We start from the raw sequence: 17,854 nt of genomic DNA, 5'->3' as shown, positions 1-17,854 counted from the left end.
AGTGATAATGTTGTAATAGTGCGGCAGATAACTGAAAAGGAACGAGAAAATTATCTGGAGTCTCATATTGCATTTGTAGACTGCGAGAAAGCCTTCGATAGAATGAATCGGTATACTCTGGGAATATAATGGAATATATGATACAAATGATAAAAAGTTTCTGTTTAAATAAAATTTTAATTAATATAGGATAAGCGGCTACAGAACCAATAGCAGTTAAGAGTACGACAAGGGTGCAGTCTCTCACAGACTTGTATATACAAGGGTGTCCCAGCTAACTTTGCCATCTCATATATTTCCGAAATGAAACAAAATGTGAAAAATTTGATTGGCCAGTGACGCATCTTTGTCATGGGCTCACACAATGGGAAGGAATGTACAATCCTACAATCCCTACAAGTGAACAAATATCACTTTCAGCACAAAAGTTACGCTTTTTTAAATGACACATGTATGGTTTTTTGAAAAGAAGAAATACAATTAGTGATAAGACTTTGTTTCACTGCTCTGAACCTTATACCTTCCGGAATACTTACACTTCAAATAATAGAAACGACGTCACAATTTATGCTTTAATGATCTAATGCCTGCCGGCCGCGGTGGTCTAGCGGTTCTGGCGCTGCAGTCCGGAACCGCGGGACTGCTACGGTCGCAGGTTCGAATCCTGCCTCGGGCATGGGTGTGTGTGATGTCCTTAGGTTAGTTAGGTTTAAGTAGTTCTAAGTTCTAGGGGACTTATGACCTAAGATGTTGAGTCCCATAGTGCTCAGAACCATTTGAACCATTTGATCTAATGCCGTTAGGCGGGTTGCCTGCATTGACCTGAATCCTGATGTAGGCAACCCTTGCTCTACGCGTTGCAGAAGAAATTGTGAAGCCGTTGCTATCCTTCAAAGACTCCCTATTTCAAAAGATATGATGTTTACAAGAGAGAAAACAAATCTGCCATCGCGAATTGTACCTCTGGTTTTCATTTCTGTAGGGAAAACATACATGTGCCTTAAATAATAAAAGAAATCTTAACTTTGTCATATTTTTCTGCTTTCCGTCTTTCCCTTAGTTGCTCTTAGTTCGTGGTGGTATGCACCGTCTATGCAACTAAATGAAGGCAGTTTGTTTATTGCCAAACGCGTTTCGCTTCTTTTATTTGGGAAGCATCGTCGGTGGTCTGAAATATATGTTTCCTTTTAAACATACAATAAACTTATTATGTGGTAGTCGTGTTTGTCTCTTGTTTTTTAGGTTAGAAGCAACTTTTGTAGCACAAGTTCCGTAATGTGAGCTTATCGTTCGGTGTTACTTACGATTTCCAGCCCTGTTAACTCGTGTATGGCCCTGGAGATGTATTTGTTAGTTTCATACTCCAGCTGACCGATTTTTGGCGTTCTTTCACCCACATATCTCACATCGCATATATCACTTGCACTTGCCATTTTGTGACCAACATATATGTGTTTCCGATGTGTAGTGTTGCCGACTGTTGCTGTGTGTTGGTCCGTATTTTGTTTGTGTGTGTGTGTGTGTGTGTGTGTGACAGAAAAACAGAGTTGTGACAGAATTACTAATTACTGTGGGCACAAGACAAATGGATAAGCTTGTGGTACTACAATCGTCTCATACCTTGTCATTTCACGAAATACTGCGGATGGGATTGAATTCAAATAAGTACACGAGAACAAAATGTGATCATCAATAACTTTAGGCCGGCACGATGTCTTCTCTACCCTTATTTGACCAAAAAATGGAAACAGATTTCGTCTAACACTAGGATTCAAATAGAGTACCTGCAAAGATAATGTCTCCAGGCTGAAGTTTACTAGTGACATTGATTGCGTAGAAGCTTTAGCAAGAGGTCACACGTATCTTTTAGGTACCGGTATCTTACTTTTCTTTCTTTGACGCTAAAATTAGGTGCCACCTGCGGTAATTTGGGAAATGGCACTAACTGGAGTGCCTACTCACCGGAGTCGGTGGTCTGCGATGAGATGCCCGTTGGGTGCATCGGCGGCTTCTGGCCGCAGACGACGGCGGCCATCATGCTGCCTGTCTGCGTGGTTCCCGTGACGGCGGGGCTCTTGGCGCTGTACCGCACCTGCAAGCGGAAGTGGGGGGGTTGTCAGACCGCGATACGGCTACTTCTTATGTTGGTCTCAATCAAGTGACAATGCAGTCAGTTCTCGTTGCATGATATATACACTACTGGCCATTAAAATTGCTACACCAAGAAGAAATGCAGATGATAAACGGGTATTCGTTGGACAAATACATTATACTAGAACTGACATGTGACTACATTCTCACGCAGTTTGGGTGCATAGATCCTGAGAAATCAGTACCCAGAACAACCGCCTCTGGCCGTAATAACGGGCTTGATACGCCTGGGCATTGAGTCAAACAGAGCTTGGATGGCGTGTACAGGTACAGCTGCCCATGCAACTTCAACACGATACCACAGTTCATCAAGAGTAGTGACTGGCATATTGTGACGAGCCAGTTGCTCGGCCACCATTGACCATACGTTTTCAATTGGAGAGAGATCTGGAAAATGTGCTGGCCAGGACAGCAGTCCAACATTTTCTGTATCCAGAAATGCCCGTACGGGACCTGCAACATGCGGTCGCGCATTATCCTGCTGAAATGTAGGGTTTCACAGGGATCGAATGAAGGGTAGAGCCACGGGTCGTAACACATCTGAAATGTAACGTCCACTGTTCAAAGTGCCGTCAATGCGAACAAGAGGATATCGAGACGTGTAACCAATGGCACCGCATACCATCAAGCCGGGTGATACGCTATATGGCGATTACGAATACACGCTTCCAATGTGCATTCACCGCGATGTCACCAAACATGGAAGAAACCATCATGATGGTGTAAACAGAACCTGGATTCATCCGAAAAAATGACGTTTTTCCATTCGTGCACCCAGGTTCGTCGTTGAGTACACCATCACAGGCGCTCCTGTCTGTGATGCAGAATCAACGGTAACCGCAGCCATGGTCTTCGAGCTGATAGTCCATGCTGCTGCAAACGTCGTCGAACTGTTCGTGCAGATGGTTGTTGTCTTGCAAACGTCCCCATCTGTTGGCTCAGGGATCGAGACGTGGCTGCACGATCCGTTACAGCCATGCGGATAAGATGCCTGTCATCTCGACTGCTAGTAATACGAGGCCTTTGGGATCCAGCACGGCGTTCCGTATAACCCTCCTGAACCCACCAATTCTATATTCTGCTAACAGTCATTGGATCTCGACCAATGCGAGCAGCAATGTCGCGATACGGTTAGCCGCAATTGCGATAGGCTACAATCCGACCTTTATCAAAGTCGGAAACGTGATGGTACGCATTTCTCCTCCTTACACGAGGCATCACAACAACGTTTCACTAGGCAACGCCGCTCAACTGCTGCTTCTGTTTGAGAAATCGGTTGGAAACTTTCCTCATGTCAGCATGTTGTAGGTATCGCCACCGGCGCCAACCTTGTGTGAATGCTCTGGAAAGCTAATCATTTGCATATCACACAATCCTCTTCCCGTCGGTTAAATTTTGCGTTTGTAGCACGTCACATACGTGGTGCAGCAATTTTAATGGCCAGTAGTGTACATGTACAAATATCATTTGTGGATATATACTGCCTGACCATCTGGTGAGCAAGATGTATGAGACAGGCGAAATACCATCAGACTTCAAGAAGAATATAATAATTCCAATCCCAAAGAAAGCAGGTGTTGACAGATGTGAAAATTACAGAACTATCAGTTTAATAAGTCACAGCTGCAAAATACTAACGCGAATTCTTTACAGACGAATGGAAAAACTGGTAGAAGCGGACCTCGGGGAAGATCAGTTTGGATTCCGTAGATATGTTGGAACACGTGAGGCAATACTAACCTTACGACTTATCTTAGAAGAAAGATTAAGAAAAGGCAAACCTACGTTTCTAGCATTTGTAGACTTAGAGAAAGCTTTTGACAATGTTAACTGGAATACTCTCTTTCAAATTCTGAAGGCGGCAGGGGTAAAATACAGGGAGCGAAAGGCTATTTACAATTTGTACAGAAACCAGATGGCAGTTATAAGAGTCGAGGGGCATGAAAGGGAAGCAGTGGTTGGGAAAGGAGTGAGACAGGGTTGTAGCCTCTCCCCGATGTTATTCAATCTGTATATTGAGCAAGCAGTAAAGGAAACAAAAGAAAAATTCGGAGTAGGTATTAAAATTCATGGAGAAGAAGTAAAAACTTTGAGGTTCGCCGACGACATTGTAATTCTGTCAGAGAAAGCAAAGGACTTGGAAGAGCAGTTGAACGGAATGGACAGTGTCTTGAAAGGAGGATATAAGATGAACATCAACAAAAGCAAAACGAGGATAATGGAATGTAGTCAAATTAAATCGGGTGATGCTGAGGGAATTAGATTGGGAAATGAGACACTTAAAGTAGTAAAGGAGTTTTGCTATTTAGGGAGTAAAATAAATGATGATGGTCGAAGTAGAGAGGATATAAAATGTAGACTGGTAATGGCAAGGAAATCGTTTCTGAAGAAGAGAAATTTGTTAACATCGAGTATAGATTTATGTGTCAGGAAGTCGTTTCTGAAAGTATTTGTATGGACGATAACTAGTTTGGACAAGAAGAGAATACAAGCTTTCGAAATGTGGTGCAACAGAAGAATGCTGAAGATAAGGTGGGTAGATCACGTAACTAATGAGGAGGTATTGAATAGGATTGGGGAGAAGAGAAGTTTGTGGCACAACTTGACTAGAAGAAGGGATCGGTTGGTAGGACATGTTTTGAGGCATCAAGGGATCACAGATTTAGCATTGGAGGGCAGCGTGGAGGGTAAAAATCGTAGAGGGAGACCAAGAGATGAATACACTAAGCAGATTCAGAAGGATGTAGGTTGCAGTAGGTACTGGGAGATGAAGAAGCTTGCACAGGATAGAGTAGCATGGAGAGTTGCATCAAACCAGTCTCAGGACTGAAGACCACAACAACAACAACACTGCCTGACAAAGTAGTGAAGCTCTCGGAAGGGTAAGAGCAAATGAAATGAAACTTCACGAGTTGATATGGTATGTGATGTTATTTCATTGATTAGAAAATCGAGTCATATTTATAAAGACCTTGGCAGTATAGGGTGGCTTATCAGTGTGATGTTACACCGCCTTTGGCCTGGATGCATGCACAAGTTTGGTATGGAAGGGTGTCAAAAAGCTATTGAACTCTCTCCTGAGGGAAGATGGCCTGCAACTGTTGTAGCTAGTCCTTGATATCCGAGGCACTAGCACTGGGACGAAGTTGACGTCTGACCTGGTCGAACACGTGGACTACCGGGGACAGATATGACGATCTTGTGTGGCCCCGGTAGTGCCTCAACAATAGGCAGACAGCTCATAGAGACACGTTACATGTGTGGAAGAACATGTCCTGTTGAAAAATAGCATCACGATTCTGTCACATGAGAGACAATACATGAGGGTGACAGATGATGGTGACGCACAGGTGTGCCGTCACTTCTTTTTCTTCTCCTTCTTTTAGTGTCCAACCCTGATGTTGGTTTACTGCAAAGCGCCATTTCTCTCTTCTGTCTGCCTTCCACTTAATTTCCACGTACGAGTTACATCAGATATCATTCATGATTTGTTGCATGCATGATATCCTTGGTCGTGCCCGCCGATTCCATCTCTCAATAGCACCTTATACTGTTGTTCCAATGTTGTTGTGTCTTAGGATATGCCCTGAAAGTTTCTCTTCTTTTTGGATATGCCTTCAAAGAAATCTGGATTCTGTACTTTTCTAAGCACCTCTTCATTTGATACTTCGTCTCTTCACCTGATCTTCGTCATCGTTAAATAGCACCACATCTCCAGGGCACCTAACTGTCTTCTCTCTTCTCTTCCCATTGTCGAAGTTTCACATCCGTGTAGGGCCACACTCCAAACGAAAGCTTTCGTGATACGTTTCCTTATTGTTCTTGCTGGTGAGTAAGTTCCTCCTCAGATTAACTGCAATTTTGGCCGATTGTATTCTGCTCACAATTTTCTTCCGGTCTTTATCATTCCTTGTGATTTTACTTCCCAGGTAGGTTCCTCTATCACTTCCAGCTCCTCACTTCCAATTCTCATTCTCAGAGGTTCATGTTCTGCTTCTGTGCTGCATACCATCACTTTAGTCTTTTTGTTGTTTATTCTCATTCAATACTGATTGCGTAGAATCCTGTCCAGTGTTCTAAGTACTTCCCCTAGATCTTATTTTGTCTCCGTGACTATAGCAATATCACCTGCATAACGTAGTACCTCCCATTAATTTTGATTCCCACTTCAGTAGTTTCTCGAACTCGGTCTTCACAGATCCGTCAATCAGGACCAGTCGTGAGCTGAAGTCGTACCCCTAGCACCCTTCACCACGATGCCAGGTGTAACACCACTCAGCCTCTTGAAAACTTTGGAAGAACCACACCTCGCTCAGGTCGCCCCCACGCTCGACGAAGACCATCCGGGGTAGTGCAGAACCGGCCGCAGTTCATCGCTGAACACAATGCGACGCCACTTATCAGCAGTCCATGCTTCCAGGTTATGGCACCACTCAAAATGCAGCCGATCGTGTTGTGGCGTTAACGGCAGCCTACGCTTGGCGTGGTAATTCCCTAGTCCGGCTACTGCTAGTCTCCAACCAGTGGCGCGAGACGACACAGAATGTTGCAAGGAGTCCATTACTTGTTCTCGGACAACAGGTACAGATGTGAAAGGGTTACGACGCGATTGGTGCACAATACAGAGATCCTTCCTTGTGATGGTCAAACGTGGTCGACTGGAATCTTGATGGCGCATACGCCTGCCCTCAGGTCCCATACCGTCACTGTCATATCCCAATATCCAACCAGATAGGGTTGATAGAAGAGATAGAGAAGATCCAACGGAGAGCAGCGCGCTTCGTTACAGGATCATTTAGTAATCGCGAAAGCGTTACGGAGATGATAGATAAACTCCAGTGGAAGACTCTGCAGGAGAGACGCTCAGTAGCTCGGTACGGGCTTTTGTTAAAGTTTCGAGAACATACCTTCACCGATGATTCAAGCAGTATATTGCTCCCTCCTACGTATATCTCGCGAAGAGACCATGAGGATAAAATCAGAGAGATAAGAGCCCACACAGAAGCATACCGACAATCCTTCTTTCCACGAACGATACGAGACTGGAATAGAAGGGAGAACCGACAGAGGTACGCAGGGTACCCTCCGCCACACACCGTCAGGTGGCTTGCGGAGTATGAAAAAAAAAAATCTGGGTATTGCACGGTTAGACCAGCCAGCCAAATGGAGACCCACAAAGAAGTCTCTCTCAATGTTTGCTGCTGAAACGCCCTCTCAGACGAATATGCGGCGTCTCTGTGTCCTTCACGGGATCTTTCAACATATAATGCAATTCACTTCCCTTGTGTACCCCACCATGACAGGTAACAACGCTAAACAGTACCAACACTAATGCGCTTTGGTGGCCATTATACCTGTCACAGAGAAACGTAGATCTAATAATTTACATACCCACTGATGTTGTGTACGCGTACGAAGTTATTTTGACATCTATGTCTTCTCGGTGCTTCATTTTTTTTGTCAGTCAGTGTGTAGAGAAAAGTGTCCAGTAGCTAGCCAGATTATACTGCAGACAGTGATCATCGACGAAGGTTTTGCGTTTCTTTTGTTTGGAAACCATTAGCTGCCACACAAGTACTGATACACTGTTTATCATCAGTCAGCCACTGTAGTCAAGGTAATGTTTGGTCACTGTTGGATTTTGAAATACAACCTGCTACATGTGTTCTGACGACCGTAAAGCGCGACATCGTAAACATCTTGCCATCTTGCCCGAACACAGCTAAACTGATACCCCAGTATTTTCAAGCCTTTGAAATGCGTTCGTCGATATTTCTTTCATTCTTACTCTACATTATTTGCAGTAGAATCACTGCCATTGCTTCCGATGAAGAATAGTGTGAATATTTGATGGCTACCTGTTGTGTCTAAAATTATTGGAACTTTACAAACAGGAATTGCAGAACAATGTGCCCAATGGACGTGTTCGTGCAGCTTACCACCATCATTCGGACTTTGGGGAAGCTCGAATGATTGTCACGTTGGTCATTAGACCGTCATACTAACAGATTACAGTTGGATGTAATGTAGTGACAGTAGAACGAGTGGATTCAGGTCAAGAGAGGAGGCACGAGTCCTTCCAGAAACCCTACAGCACGGGAAGACTGTACGACTCTTCGACTGTATGACGATTAGACCGATAACAACAGCTGAAATCTGGGCGTAGGTTAGGGACAGTGTGTCTACACCCACCATCAAGAAAAGAATACTAAATCTGGTTTGAGATTTCGAGTGGCATGCCTCGTTTACCGATAACACTATACTCAAATCTTTGAATTTCCAAGTTGTTGAACAATCACCATACTGCCTTTTCTGAGGGAGGTAATGCGTCACATATCATCTGCAATCACCAGACGGTCTCAACGAATGATGTCATCGACTCTCTGAATGTTGTGAGGAGTTACAGCAGTCACTAGTTTGCATGGTACAGAGCTAGAGCTATGTGGGACATTAATTGGCGCCCTGAGGTGTTCATCGATGAGTCTTGCTTCCACCTGTGGCACTCATACCAACGCCATCGTGTGCGTAGACGACATGGTGAATGGTTAAAGGAAGCAGTGATTGGCACCCATACCTCTCCACTTCTTCGAATTAGATACAACAGGACTGACTTGGTAACTACTGAAGGGAGGCTGAATGCTTGACACCATGTGATAAAAAAGGTAAACCAAGTTGTCGTGCCTTCATGGTCAGAGTACCAAATGGCGTATCACAGTAGGACAATGCTGCAGTCCACTTCATGTACTGCTGGAGGAATGTACGGATCCTTGAGTGGCCAGCGCGTTACCCCCATTTATTACTCATAGAACAAGTCTGTGATGCCTCCAGGCAGCAAACTTATTGAACTGACGTTGATATGTTTCAGGCATGTTAAAAATTCCTCATGATGACAATTGGAGGCTGTTTGCTTCCATGTCACAGAGAATACAAGAATGTATTAATGTCTGTGGTGACTGCACAATATACTGATTTTGATGATGGACATCAGTTCCGGGTGGAATGAAAATTTAACCATTAAATACCCGTTATGTAACGAACATCTTGACAAAGTCTGATAATATAGATCTGGTAATTCATGCTGTAAAAATTTCCTTCTCTCTCCCTCTCTCTCTTCATGTGCAGTATGTACGCTTCAATGGTGCTCTTTACATACCACAGTGTTGTTTGTTAAGTCGAAATGGGTGATGATTATGACAGCACCATGACATGTAATGGCGTGATATGTGTAATGAAGGTAGGTATATATTGAACAGTTGTTTATGATGTCTTCTGCTTTACATAGATATAGTTAGGAGCGCGTATGTAAATTACGCTACCTCTAAGTGGTTATATTTTTCTAGGCCTGACGATAGTCATTACCGATTGAAATTAAATACCTGGAATTATAATAAAGTAAATATTTTCCTGGATCGCTGAAAACTCTTTCGTATCTCTGTCGCAACTTATAAAGTTAGAATTTCAGTAACGAATTAAGTAATCCATTGGCAATATTGACGGTCCAATCTATTCATAAATACTTATCGTGTAATGAGTTGATCTGTAAGTTAACTCCATTCGACAGAAACAATTTCATTAAAAGACAACACCAATCTTTCAGAAGCCACATAGCTTACGCATTTTTAAAAAGTTTTATTCAAAAACCAAAAATTTTGGATCGACTGCTATGGAAAACTGATATCGGTTTTATACCCTGTTACCAGTAAAAAATTAAAGCATCTGCTATAACCGGGATCAAACAAGTACCAAAAAATAGCCGTTCTTCAGAACTAAAATCAAGTACCGTTTTTAACTGGCCGGTTTTTCGCATCCCTACTATGAACTGAGACGAATTTTGTCAACGTTCTCAATATACGCTGCTCTGCAAAAGTTAAGGACGAGATAAATAAAATAACGTAACATATTAACTACTCGGGATTGATTGGTTGGTTGGTTGGGGGGGGGGAGGGGGGGGGACCAAACATCAAGATCATCGGTCCCATCGAATTAGAGACGGGTGGGGAAGGAAGTCGGCCGTTCGTTTTCCAATGAACCACCATTTAGGGAAATCACGGAAAACGCCAAATATGGATGGCTGGACGCGGGTTTGAACCGTCGTCCTTCCGAATGTGAGTTCATTGCGCTCGGTGGGAATAAAATGAAAGTGTGGGAACATGTTGCCAGAGGTCTGACAGTCGTGTACAGAAGCTGGACGTCACATGGCGTGAGGTCAGCGTGATTCTAGCGCCAAATGGAACTGGCCTGGCAATACGAGACAGTTGAAGGAACTAGAAAAGATAGTGTGTGTTAATCAGCTAGCAGTTATGGTGCACTGTGGTGGTATTCTTCATTACAACATCGCCTGGAGATGTTTGGATGACTTCACACGGTAAAGAATCATCGGTAAACTGGAAGAAGAACGATGTGTGGTGATTGTAGCCCAGGAGTTTGGTATTGCTCACAGCATCATTTCACGTGCTTGGGAAGCGTTCCAAACCACACACACTGTTGCCCGAAGGGGAGGATGTGGTCGACCACAGCCAACTACAGTAGCAGATGACAGCTACGTTGTGCAACAGGCAAGAAGAGGCCCACATCAAACATTGGTGCAATTGCAACCCCATTTAAGACGACTGCAAGGCACGCAGTTTCACCTTCCACAGTGGCACGGCGACTGCATGGGTGTCATCTCCTTGCTCGAACACCAGTACGTTATGTTCCGTTGACACATGCACATCGGCTGCGCAGTTTGCCACCGTGCCAAGAGCACAGGGACTGAACCAACAATGAGTGGGGTCGCGTGCTCTCCTCGGATGAGAACAGGTTCAGTCTGATTAATGATTCTGGATGCATCCTGATAAGACGAGAAGAGGGAACACGTAATGCACCTACGATCGTTTTGGTGATTCAGACGTTATAGTGTGTTGGTGGCATAATGTTGCATCCGCGTTCTCATCTCCAAAACTTTGGGCACAGTACACTCAACAGTCAACGTTATTGTGACACTGTACTTCTCCACGTGCGTCTTTCCGGCGGTGCATTTGACCCTGACTTCATTTTTATGGATGGCAATATGCGACCGCATGCGCTGGTGAAGGAGTTCTTGCAATGAGAGGATATTCAGCCTTCTCATTCCCCCGGCTTCAGTCGCACTGAGCACATGCGGGATGCATTGGGGAGCTGTATTTCAGTACGTCCACACGCACCGAGGCCATCCAGCAGTTGTCAACTGCAGTGGTGAGAGCATTGAACACCCTACTACAAGAACTGCTTACCAAGCTTGTAGTTAGCATGAAAGTACTTGCAGAGCATGCATCGTCATCGATTGTGACCACACACTATATTAAGAACCATCTCCTCACTTTTGTAATGTCCAGAGGACCATCATAAATCGTGTGGACTTCAGTGTGTAATTTCTATTCATCTCATTGCGTATTTCTTCCACTTAGCTTCAGTACCGTAGCGTAGCAGTTCTTTCTATGTATGGTCCAAGTTTCATCGAGCTACGTTAATTGGCAGGGTCACATCATGCGAAAGTTACTGTCGAGCTTAAGTTTTGCACACCAGTGTGTTTTGATTTCAAAATTAGGTTTCTTTGCTTAAAATGTTTCTTAGAGTTTTTGACAGATGAATGTATATCTCTAGTAGGATATTCACATAACTCCCTTTTACTGACTAGGATTCCCGTTTAAGTTCTCTGAGCATCTTTTCAAGTACTGCCTTTTGGGATCTTAGTAGAGCACCTAACAAATTCCACCTGACAAATGCAAGTCTTCCATCCACGATCCGGACTATCGATATCAAATCTTCATTCCATTTCATACTGGTTTTTAAATTTACACCTATTTTAACGACATGACTGACTTCAGAAATCAAACATGAATTCTCTAAGCTAATAATGTCAACTATGTCTCGTTTTTGTACCCTTTGCCTTGCATTTATCGAAGGTGGTATAACACGCAAAATCGTACTACTTACCTTTCCTTACTATTACTGTGCCTAAATCAGAACCTGAATTCCAGAATGAAATCTTCAATCTACAGCGGAGAGTGCGCTAATATGAAACTTCCTGGTAGATTAAAACTGTGACCTGGACCGAGACTCGACCTCGGGACCTTTGCCTTTCGTGGGCAAGTGCTCTACCATCTTTTGTTTTTCATTTTGTTCCTTGTTGTTCGTTGTGTTTGATGATAGTGGACGCCACATGACATCCGTTGAAGTTCGTTGTTCATCCCTTCACTCAGTTTTTTTTTTATTACAGAAAGCAGCCAGCTCTCTCACCGAGCATGCTGAACTACCTTTCCGGCGCACCAGCTGAGCTACCCAAGCACGACTCACGACCCGTTCTCACAGCTTTAATTCCGCCAGTACCTCGTCTCCTACCTACCTCCTCTGTAGTTAAGCCATGTCTCGACAATATTCTTTCTTCCAGGAGTGCTAGTTCTGCAAGATCTGCAGGAGAACTTCTGTGAAGTTAGGAAGGGAGGAACTTCCGGAATAAAAGCTGTGAGGAATGGTCGTGAGTTGTGCGTGGGTAGCTCAGATGGTAGAGCACTTGCCCGCGAAAGGCAAAGATCACGAGTTCGAGTCTCGGTCCAGGTCACAGTTTCAATCTGCCAGGAAGTTTCAGAACCTGAATTTTCTGACAAAGTAGTATATAGATTGTGGTGTCACCGCTAGACACCACACTTGCTAGGTGGTAGCTTAAATCGGCCGCGGTCCATTAGTACATGTCGGACCCGCGTGTCGCCACTGTCAGGATCGCAGACCGAGCGCCACCACAAGGCAGGTCTCGAGAGACTGACTAGCACTCGCCCCAGTTGTACGACGACATTGCTAGCGACTACACTGATCGAAGCATTTCTCTCAATTGCCGAGAGACAGTTAGAATAGCCTTCAGCTAAGTTAATGGCTACGACCTAGCAAGGCGCCATTTGTACCATTGCATGTATCTCAAGATAGTCTCACTTGTATCATCAAGAATGCTGTATACCAAAGGACGATATAAAAGTTAAGTGTTCTAGTAGCTACGTTCTTTTCTTTATCACATTCATTACGAATCCTGTTCCAGACTTCGCGCCAGTCGGCGTGTGTGTACGTGAGCCCCTTCGGCTACCCGTCTCTGTGGACTGGCTGCCTTGTCAGTCCACTACATAGATAATTGTAAACCAATGTTGAACGCACGTGCGGAGAACTTTTATTTCTTTTTATTTACTAGTTATTTCCTTCTTTCTCTAGGAGATGACATGTCTACCGTAGGGCTACTTCAACCATAGGTTAAAACAGTTTAAAAGTCACGCATATAGGTATTCACATACTAGCTCGGAAATTTTGCGATACATTACGTTGATGCTGTGCATGCCTCTACGACCAATGGGATTTTTATAATACGAATGTCTGGTACTCTTAGGTTAGAGTTTTGGGTGGGATGTTACATAAGGAGGATGTGTGACTTACGTGTAGGAAAGTGTAATAGAGGGCAAGTAGATAGGTGGGCAAGATAGCAAGCAGACAAGGGAAAAAAAGTGCCTTTTCTTGGGTTGGGAAGGGTAGGGTAGGAGAGGGCAGACTTCAGATTACTCAGTTTATAGGGTTGATTTGTGTGTCTAAGAATGGAGGCGTTTGATCCTCAAAGATGGGGTGTACAATAAGGCGTTTGGTGAAGCTGCTACAGTTATTTTAAAGACATGTGGATCTCGACCAGCTGATACAGACTGCAAGTCAGAGAAGCTAGTTACGGAAAGCAAGGCGGATAGCAGGTCATTCTTCGATGTGAGGGCGTACTAAGTATCTTAAGTTTTTGTGTTATGGACTGTCAGTTAGAGGTCTATCTAGGTTTTTGTAGGGTTGATGCTTATACTGGGAGGTATAGTTTTTGGAGTGGTATTGGAGACATGACTGCAATGAATGAGAGAGTGGCAGAGTACCTTGATCAAAATGTACTTTAAAATAAAAAAAAAACACATTGAAACATTATTTTTATAGTGTAGAAGTAGAGTTCACATTAGAGTTCACATTTGTTAAAGGTTGTGCACTATATACGTGATAATTTCCAGTAAATCATACTTAAAGTCGTATCGCACAATTTTGAAGGGGCTAGGAAAAAAAAATTAAAAATATCGATTTTTTTAAGACTCAGCTCTGTTGGAGGGAATCTTGAACTATTTGATGCAAGGCACTTGCAGCGTGGCTTTGACACTGAAGGGTTTCAAAAGGTCTTTCTAAGTTGGTTATTCATATAAACAGTTGTTTATTGAATATACTGTAATTCAATAGAAAGAGCTCGAGTACTTCTAAAACTTTCAGAAAATCACGTTTTAAAGTTGGAGATTCTTAGTTTTCACAAAAATGATTCCCATTTCACGTGCTACCAGGATGTAAAATAGAGTCCGCAGCTCGTGGTCGTGCGGTAGCGTTCTCGCTTCTCGCGCCCGGGTTCCTGGGTTCGATTCCCGGTGGGGTCAGGGATTTTCGCTGCTTCGTGATGACTGGGTGTTGTGTGATGTCCTTAGGTTAGTTAGGTTTAAGTAGTTCTAAGTTCTAGGGAACTGATGACCATAGCTGTTAAGTCCCATAGTGCTCAGAGCCATTTGAACCATTTTTTTTATAAAATAGAAAAATCTATATCTGACTTAGAAAAATTTAATTCTTGTACCTAGTCCACCTCCTGTAACGACTCAACCGTAATCGTTCCTACCCTTAGCCACTGAAAACAGTCTACGAACACGTATGTCATTCTGGCTTCATATTGAAACGCAACTAGTATGTGATTCCACTCAGTTTCTTCTCCTGGTGTCCCCAAAGTTTTCTCTCTGTCAATACTACAAAACGTGCACCACATCACCCTTACACCCCATCAGATATTTCAGCTATATGTTCAGTTATATTGTAAGTAGGCTGTTTAGGTTTTTTTATTGGTAACGCCACCTCAGTATGAAAAACACCGGCTGTGCCGTGTGCAGTCTGTGGCTGCTTTGCATTGTTGTAATACTCAACCATTGTAGTGTTAGGCAGCTGGCTGTGAACAGCGCGTAACGTTGCGCAGTTGGAGGTGAGCCGCCAGCAGTGGTGGATGTGGGGAGAGAGATGGCGGAGTTTTGTAATTTGTCATGATATCAAGGTAAATACATTGTTTGTTCTCTATTAATATCTTTCATTTGCTAACTATTCCTATCAGTAGTTAGTGCCTTCCATAGTTTGAATCTTTTATTTAGCTGGCAGTAGTGGCGCTCGCTGTATTGCAGTAGCTTGAGAACGAAGATTTTTGTGAGGTAAGTGATTTGTGAGACGTATAGTTTAATGTTAGTCAGGGCCATTCTCTTGTAGAGAATTTTGAAAGTCAGATTGCGTTGCGCTAACAAAACATTGTGTGTTGAAAGTCAGATTGCGTTGCGCTAAAAAATATTGTGCGTCAGTTTAAGCACAGTTATGTAAAAATTGTTAAAAGGGGACGTTTCATATGTCGACCCTTAGCCTAGGATACCTCACTGGAATCTTCTGATTTTTTCCTTGTAGTTTGTGTAATTAGTGTAGATTTTGTTGATTGCTAGCGCGTAATTATAGAGAGAATTTCCTTTGTAGTTGTAGTTTTTCATTGTTGTATAGTAAAATAGTTGTGGCATGCATGTAGATTTGCACCAAGTATTTCGCAGCTGCAATTAACTAGTTATTATTTTCAGTGTTATGTTAATGTGTTCTCTTATTTTTGCTCTTCAAATTGTGTTTTTCTGTGTTGTCGTGTGAAATACTGTGACAATAATGGCGTGTGAAAAACGTAACACTAGGCTCCAAACTAAATTGAGAAATGACAGTGAAGACGAAAGCAGTATGTTAGCGCCGCAGAGTAGTGAATTAACTAATGTTAAAAGTAGTAAATTGGTAATTGCGCATAGGGAGATGGAGCGGGTTGCAAACAATGGCGTAGACAGTGAAACAATCAGTGAGCAGGGAAGCATTATCGATCGGTCGGTCGGCAACAGCTCGCCTCAGGAATCCGAAATGACAGGACACGATCTCGCAAATACTGTAGATTCAGGTTTTGGATCCTCACCGTTTTCTCAAATAAGTCAAGACACATTTTCTGCTTGTCAAAATGTGAATGTTTCCGGTGCAAATTCACTGCCGAAAACCACTGAGGAACATGTTTCAGACACCATTGCATTGTTATTACAATTAATACAACAAATGGGACAAACACAGCAAAAGCTTCAAAAATTAGACACAATTGAGCAAAATCAGAAACAAATGGAACAAAATCAGAGTCAAACACAGCAACAGTTAGACGCAATGGAACAAAATCTTCAAAAGTTAGACTCATTGGAGCAAACTCTTGAACAAACACGTGAGGATTTAACTACTGAGTTACATCACATTGAATCGAAATGTCAAAAAGTCTGTAATGACGTAAAAACACAAATTTGTGAGCATTTCCAACCTATTTTTTCGCGTCATGAAAATGCACTACAGAATCACGAAGCAGCCATAAAAGAACTGCAAACTACTGTTCATGAAAATCATGAGACCTTGCAAGCTAAATTTGACTCAGTTGCATCTACCGATTCGGTTATGCAACTTGCAAAAACTCAGGAAAACTTGAAGGACACAGTAGATTTGATTTCAACACAAATGGACACTCTGAAACTTGGTTCAGAAAAACACACGGAGGAAATGTGTTCACTATCGGAGAAAGTAGGCGAACTTTCGGATCAGGTCACTAACTTATCTACAAAGGTAGATGATGATCTGAATGACACAAGACCTGTAGCCTTCACTGACACAGACGAGTATGAACAAATTAGAAAATTCAAACAAAATCAAAATCAAATTAATACGCAACACAAAAGAGAAATCCACGAAGTACAAGATCAGCTGACACAGGTAATACAAGAATTACGTATTTCAGAGGATACTCGCGCTCCAGTACGGGAAGAGGGACATAGAAATACGGAACAACCACAAAATAATAACACAGGACACTTCGGAAATTATGAAAGAAATTGGCAAGGTACACCGAATTATGAGATGGAACCGCCGAGACGACATAACAATGACCGATATGCGACTCGCCGACATGATGACTTTGACTATAAGCTGTTCATTACTACACGCAAATTCAAAACATTTAAGAATTCGGGCAACGACATTCATCCACAAGCATGGCTCCATCAATTCTCTCATTGTTTTCCTCCCAACTGGTCGTTAGAAAACAGGTTAGAATTTATGTGTGGCTACTTAGAGAATGAACCAGCTGTAAGAATGCGATCGGTCATTCACGATTGCCACAGTGAAGGAGAGTTTTACCATGCCTTCCTCTCAGCATATTGGTCTCAAGCCACACAAGACCGAGTAAAACATAGCATCATAATGATGAAACGTTTCGAACAATCTGAATTTTCCAGTATTATGAAATATTTTGAAGACATGTTGCGTAAGAATCAGTATCTTTCTAACCCATACAGCCCCTCAGAACTCATCCGAATTTGCTTAATCAAATTACCTGAACATTTACGGCATATTATTTTAGCTGGACGTTGCAAAGACGACATTGAAGCTTTTCAGGGACTGTTACAAGAACTGGAAATTGACACTGACAATCGCGGAACGCGAGAACAGGAACACAACAATTACAGGTCACATACGTCACAATTCCGTGACGACAGAAACAAGAACTGGACACGACAAGGCTATTCTCACAACACAAATCGTGACCAAAACAGACACCACCCGT

The 17,854-nt window shown here is 42.9% G+C and overlaps 1 protein-coding gene across 1 annotated transcript in view; it reads right to left on the bottom strand.

The window, feature by feature from the left end:
• Nucleotides 1-17,854, bottom strand: part of LOC126251616 (metabotropic glutamate receptor 4-like) — an 868,913-nt gene that overhangs the window by 50,225 nt on the left and 800,834 nt on the right. Inside the window, exon 13 of the mRNA XM_049952156.1 lies at nucleotides 1,963-2,092. Coding sequence (XP_049808113.1) covers nucleotides 1,963-2,092 — 130 coding nt within the window. The remainder of the gene's footprint in view (nucleotides 1-1,962; nucleotides 2,093-17,854) is intronic.

Source organism: Schistocerca nitens, chromosome 4, assembly GCF_023898315.1.
Source record: "Schistocerca nitens isolate TAMUIC-IGC-003100 chromosome 4, iqSchNite1.1, whole genome shotgun sequence".
NCBI lineage: Eukaryota > Metazoa > Arthropoda > Insecta > Orthoptera > Acrididae > Schistocerca > Schistocerca nitens.
Note: the sequence above shows the minus strand (reverse complement) of the source record. Positions and strands in the feature narration are given on the sequence as shown.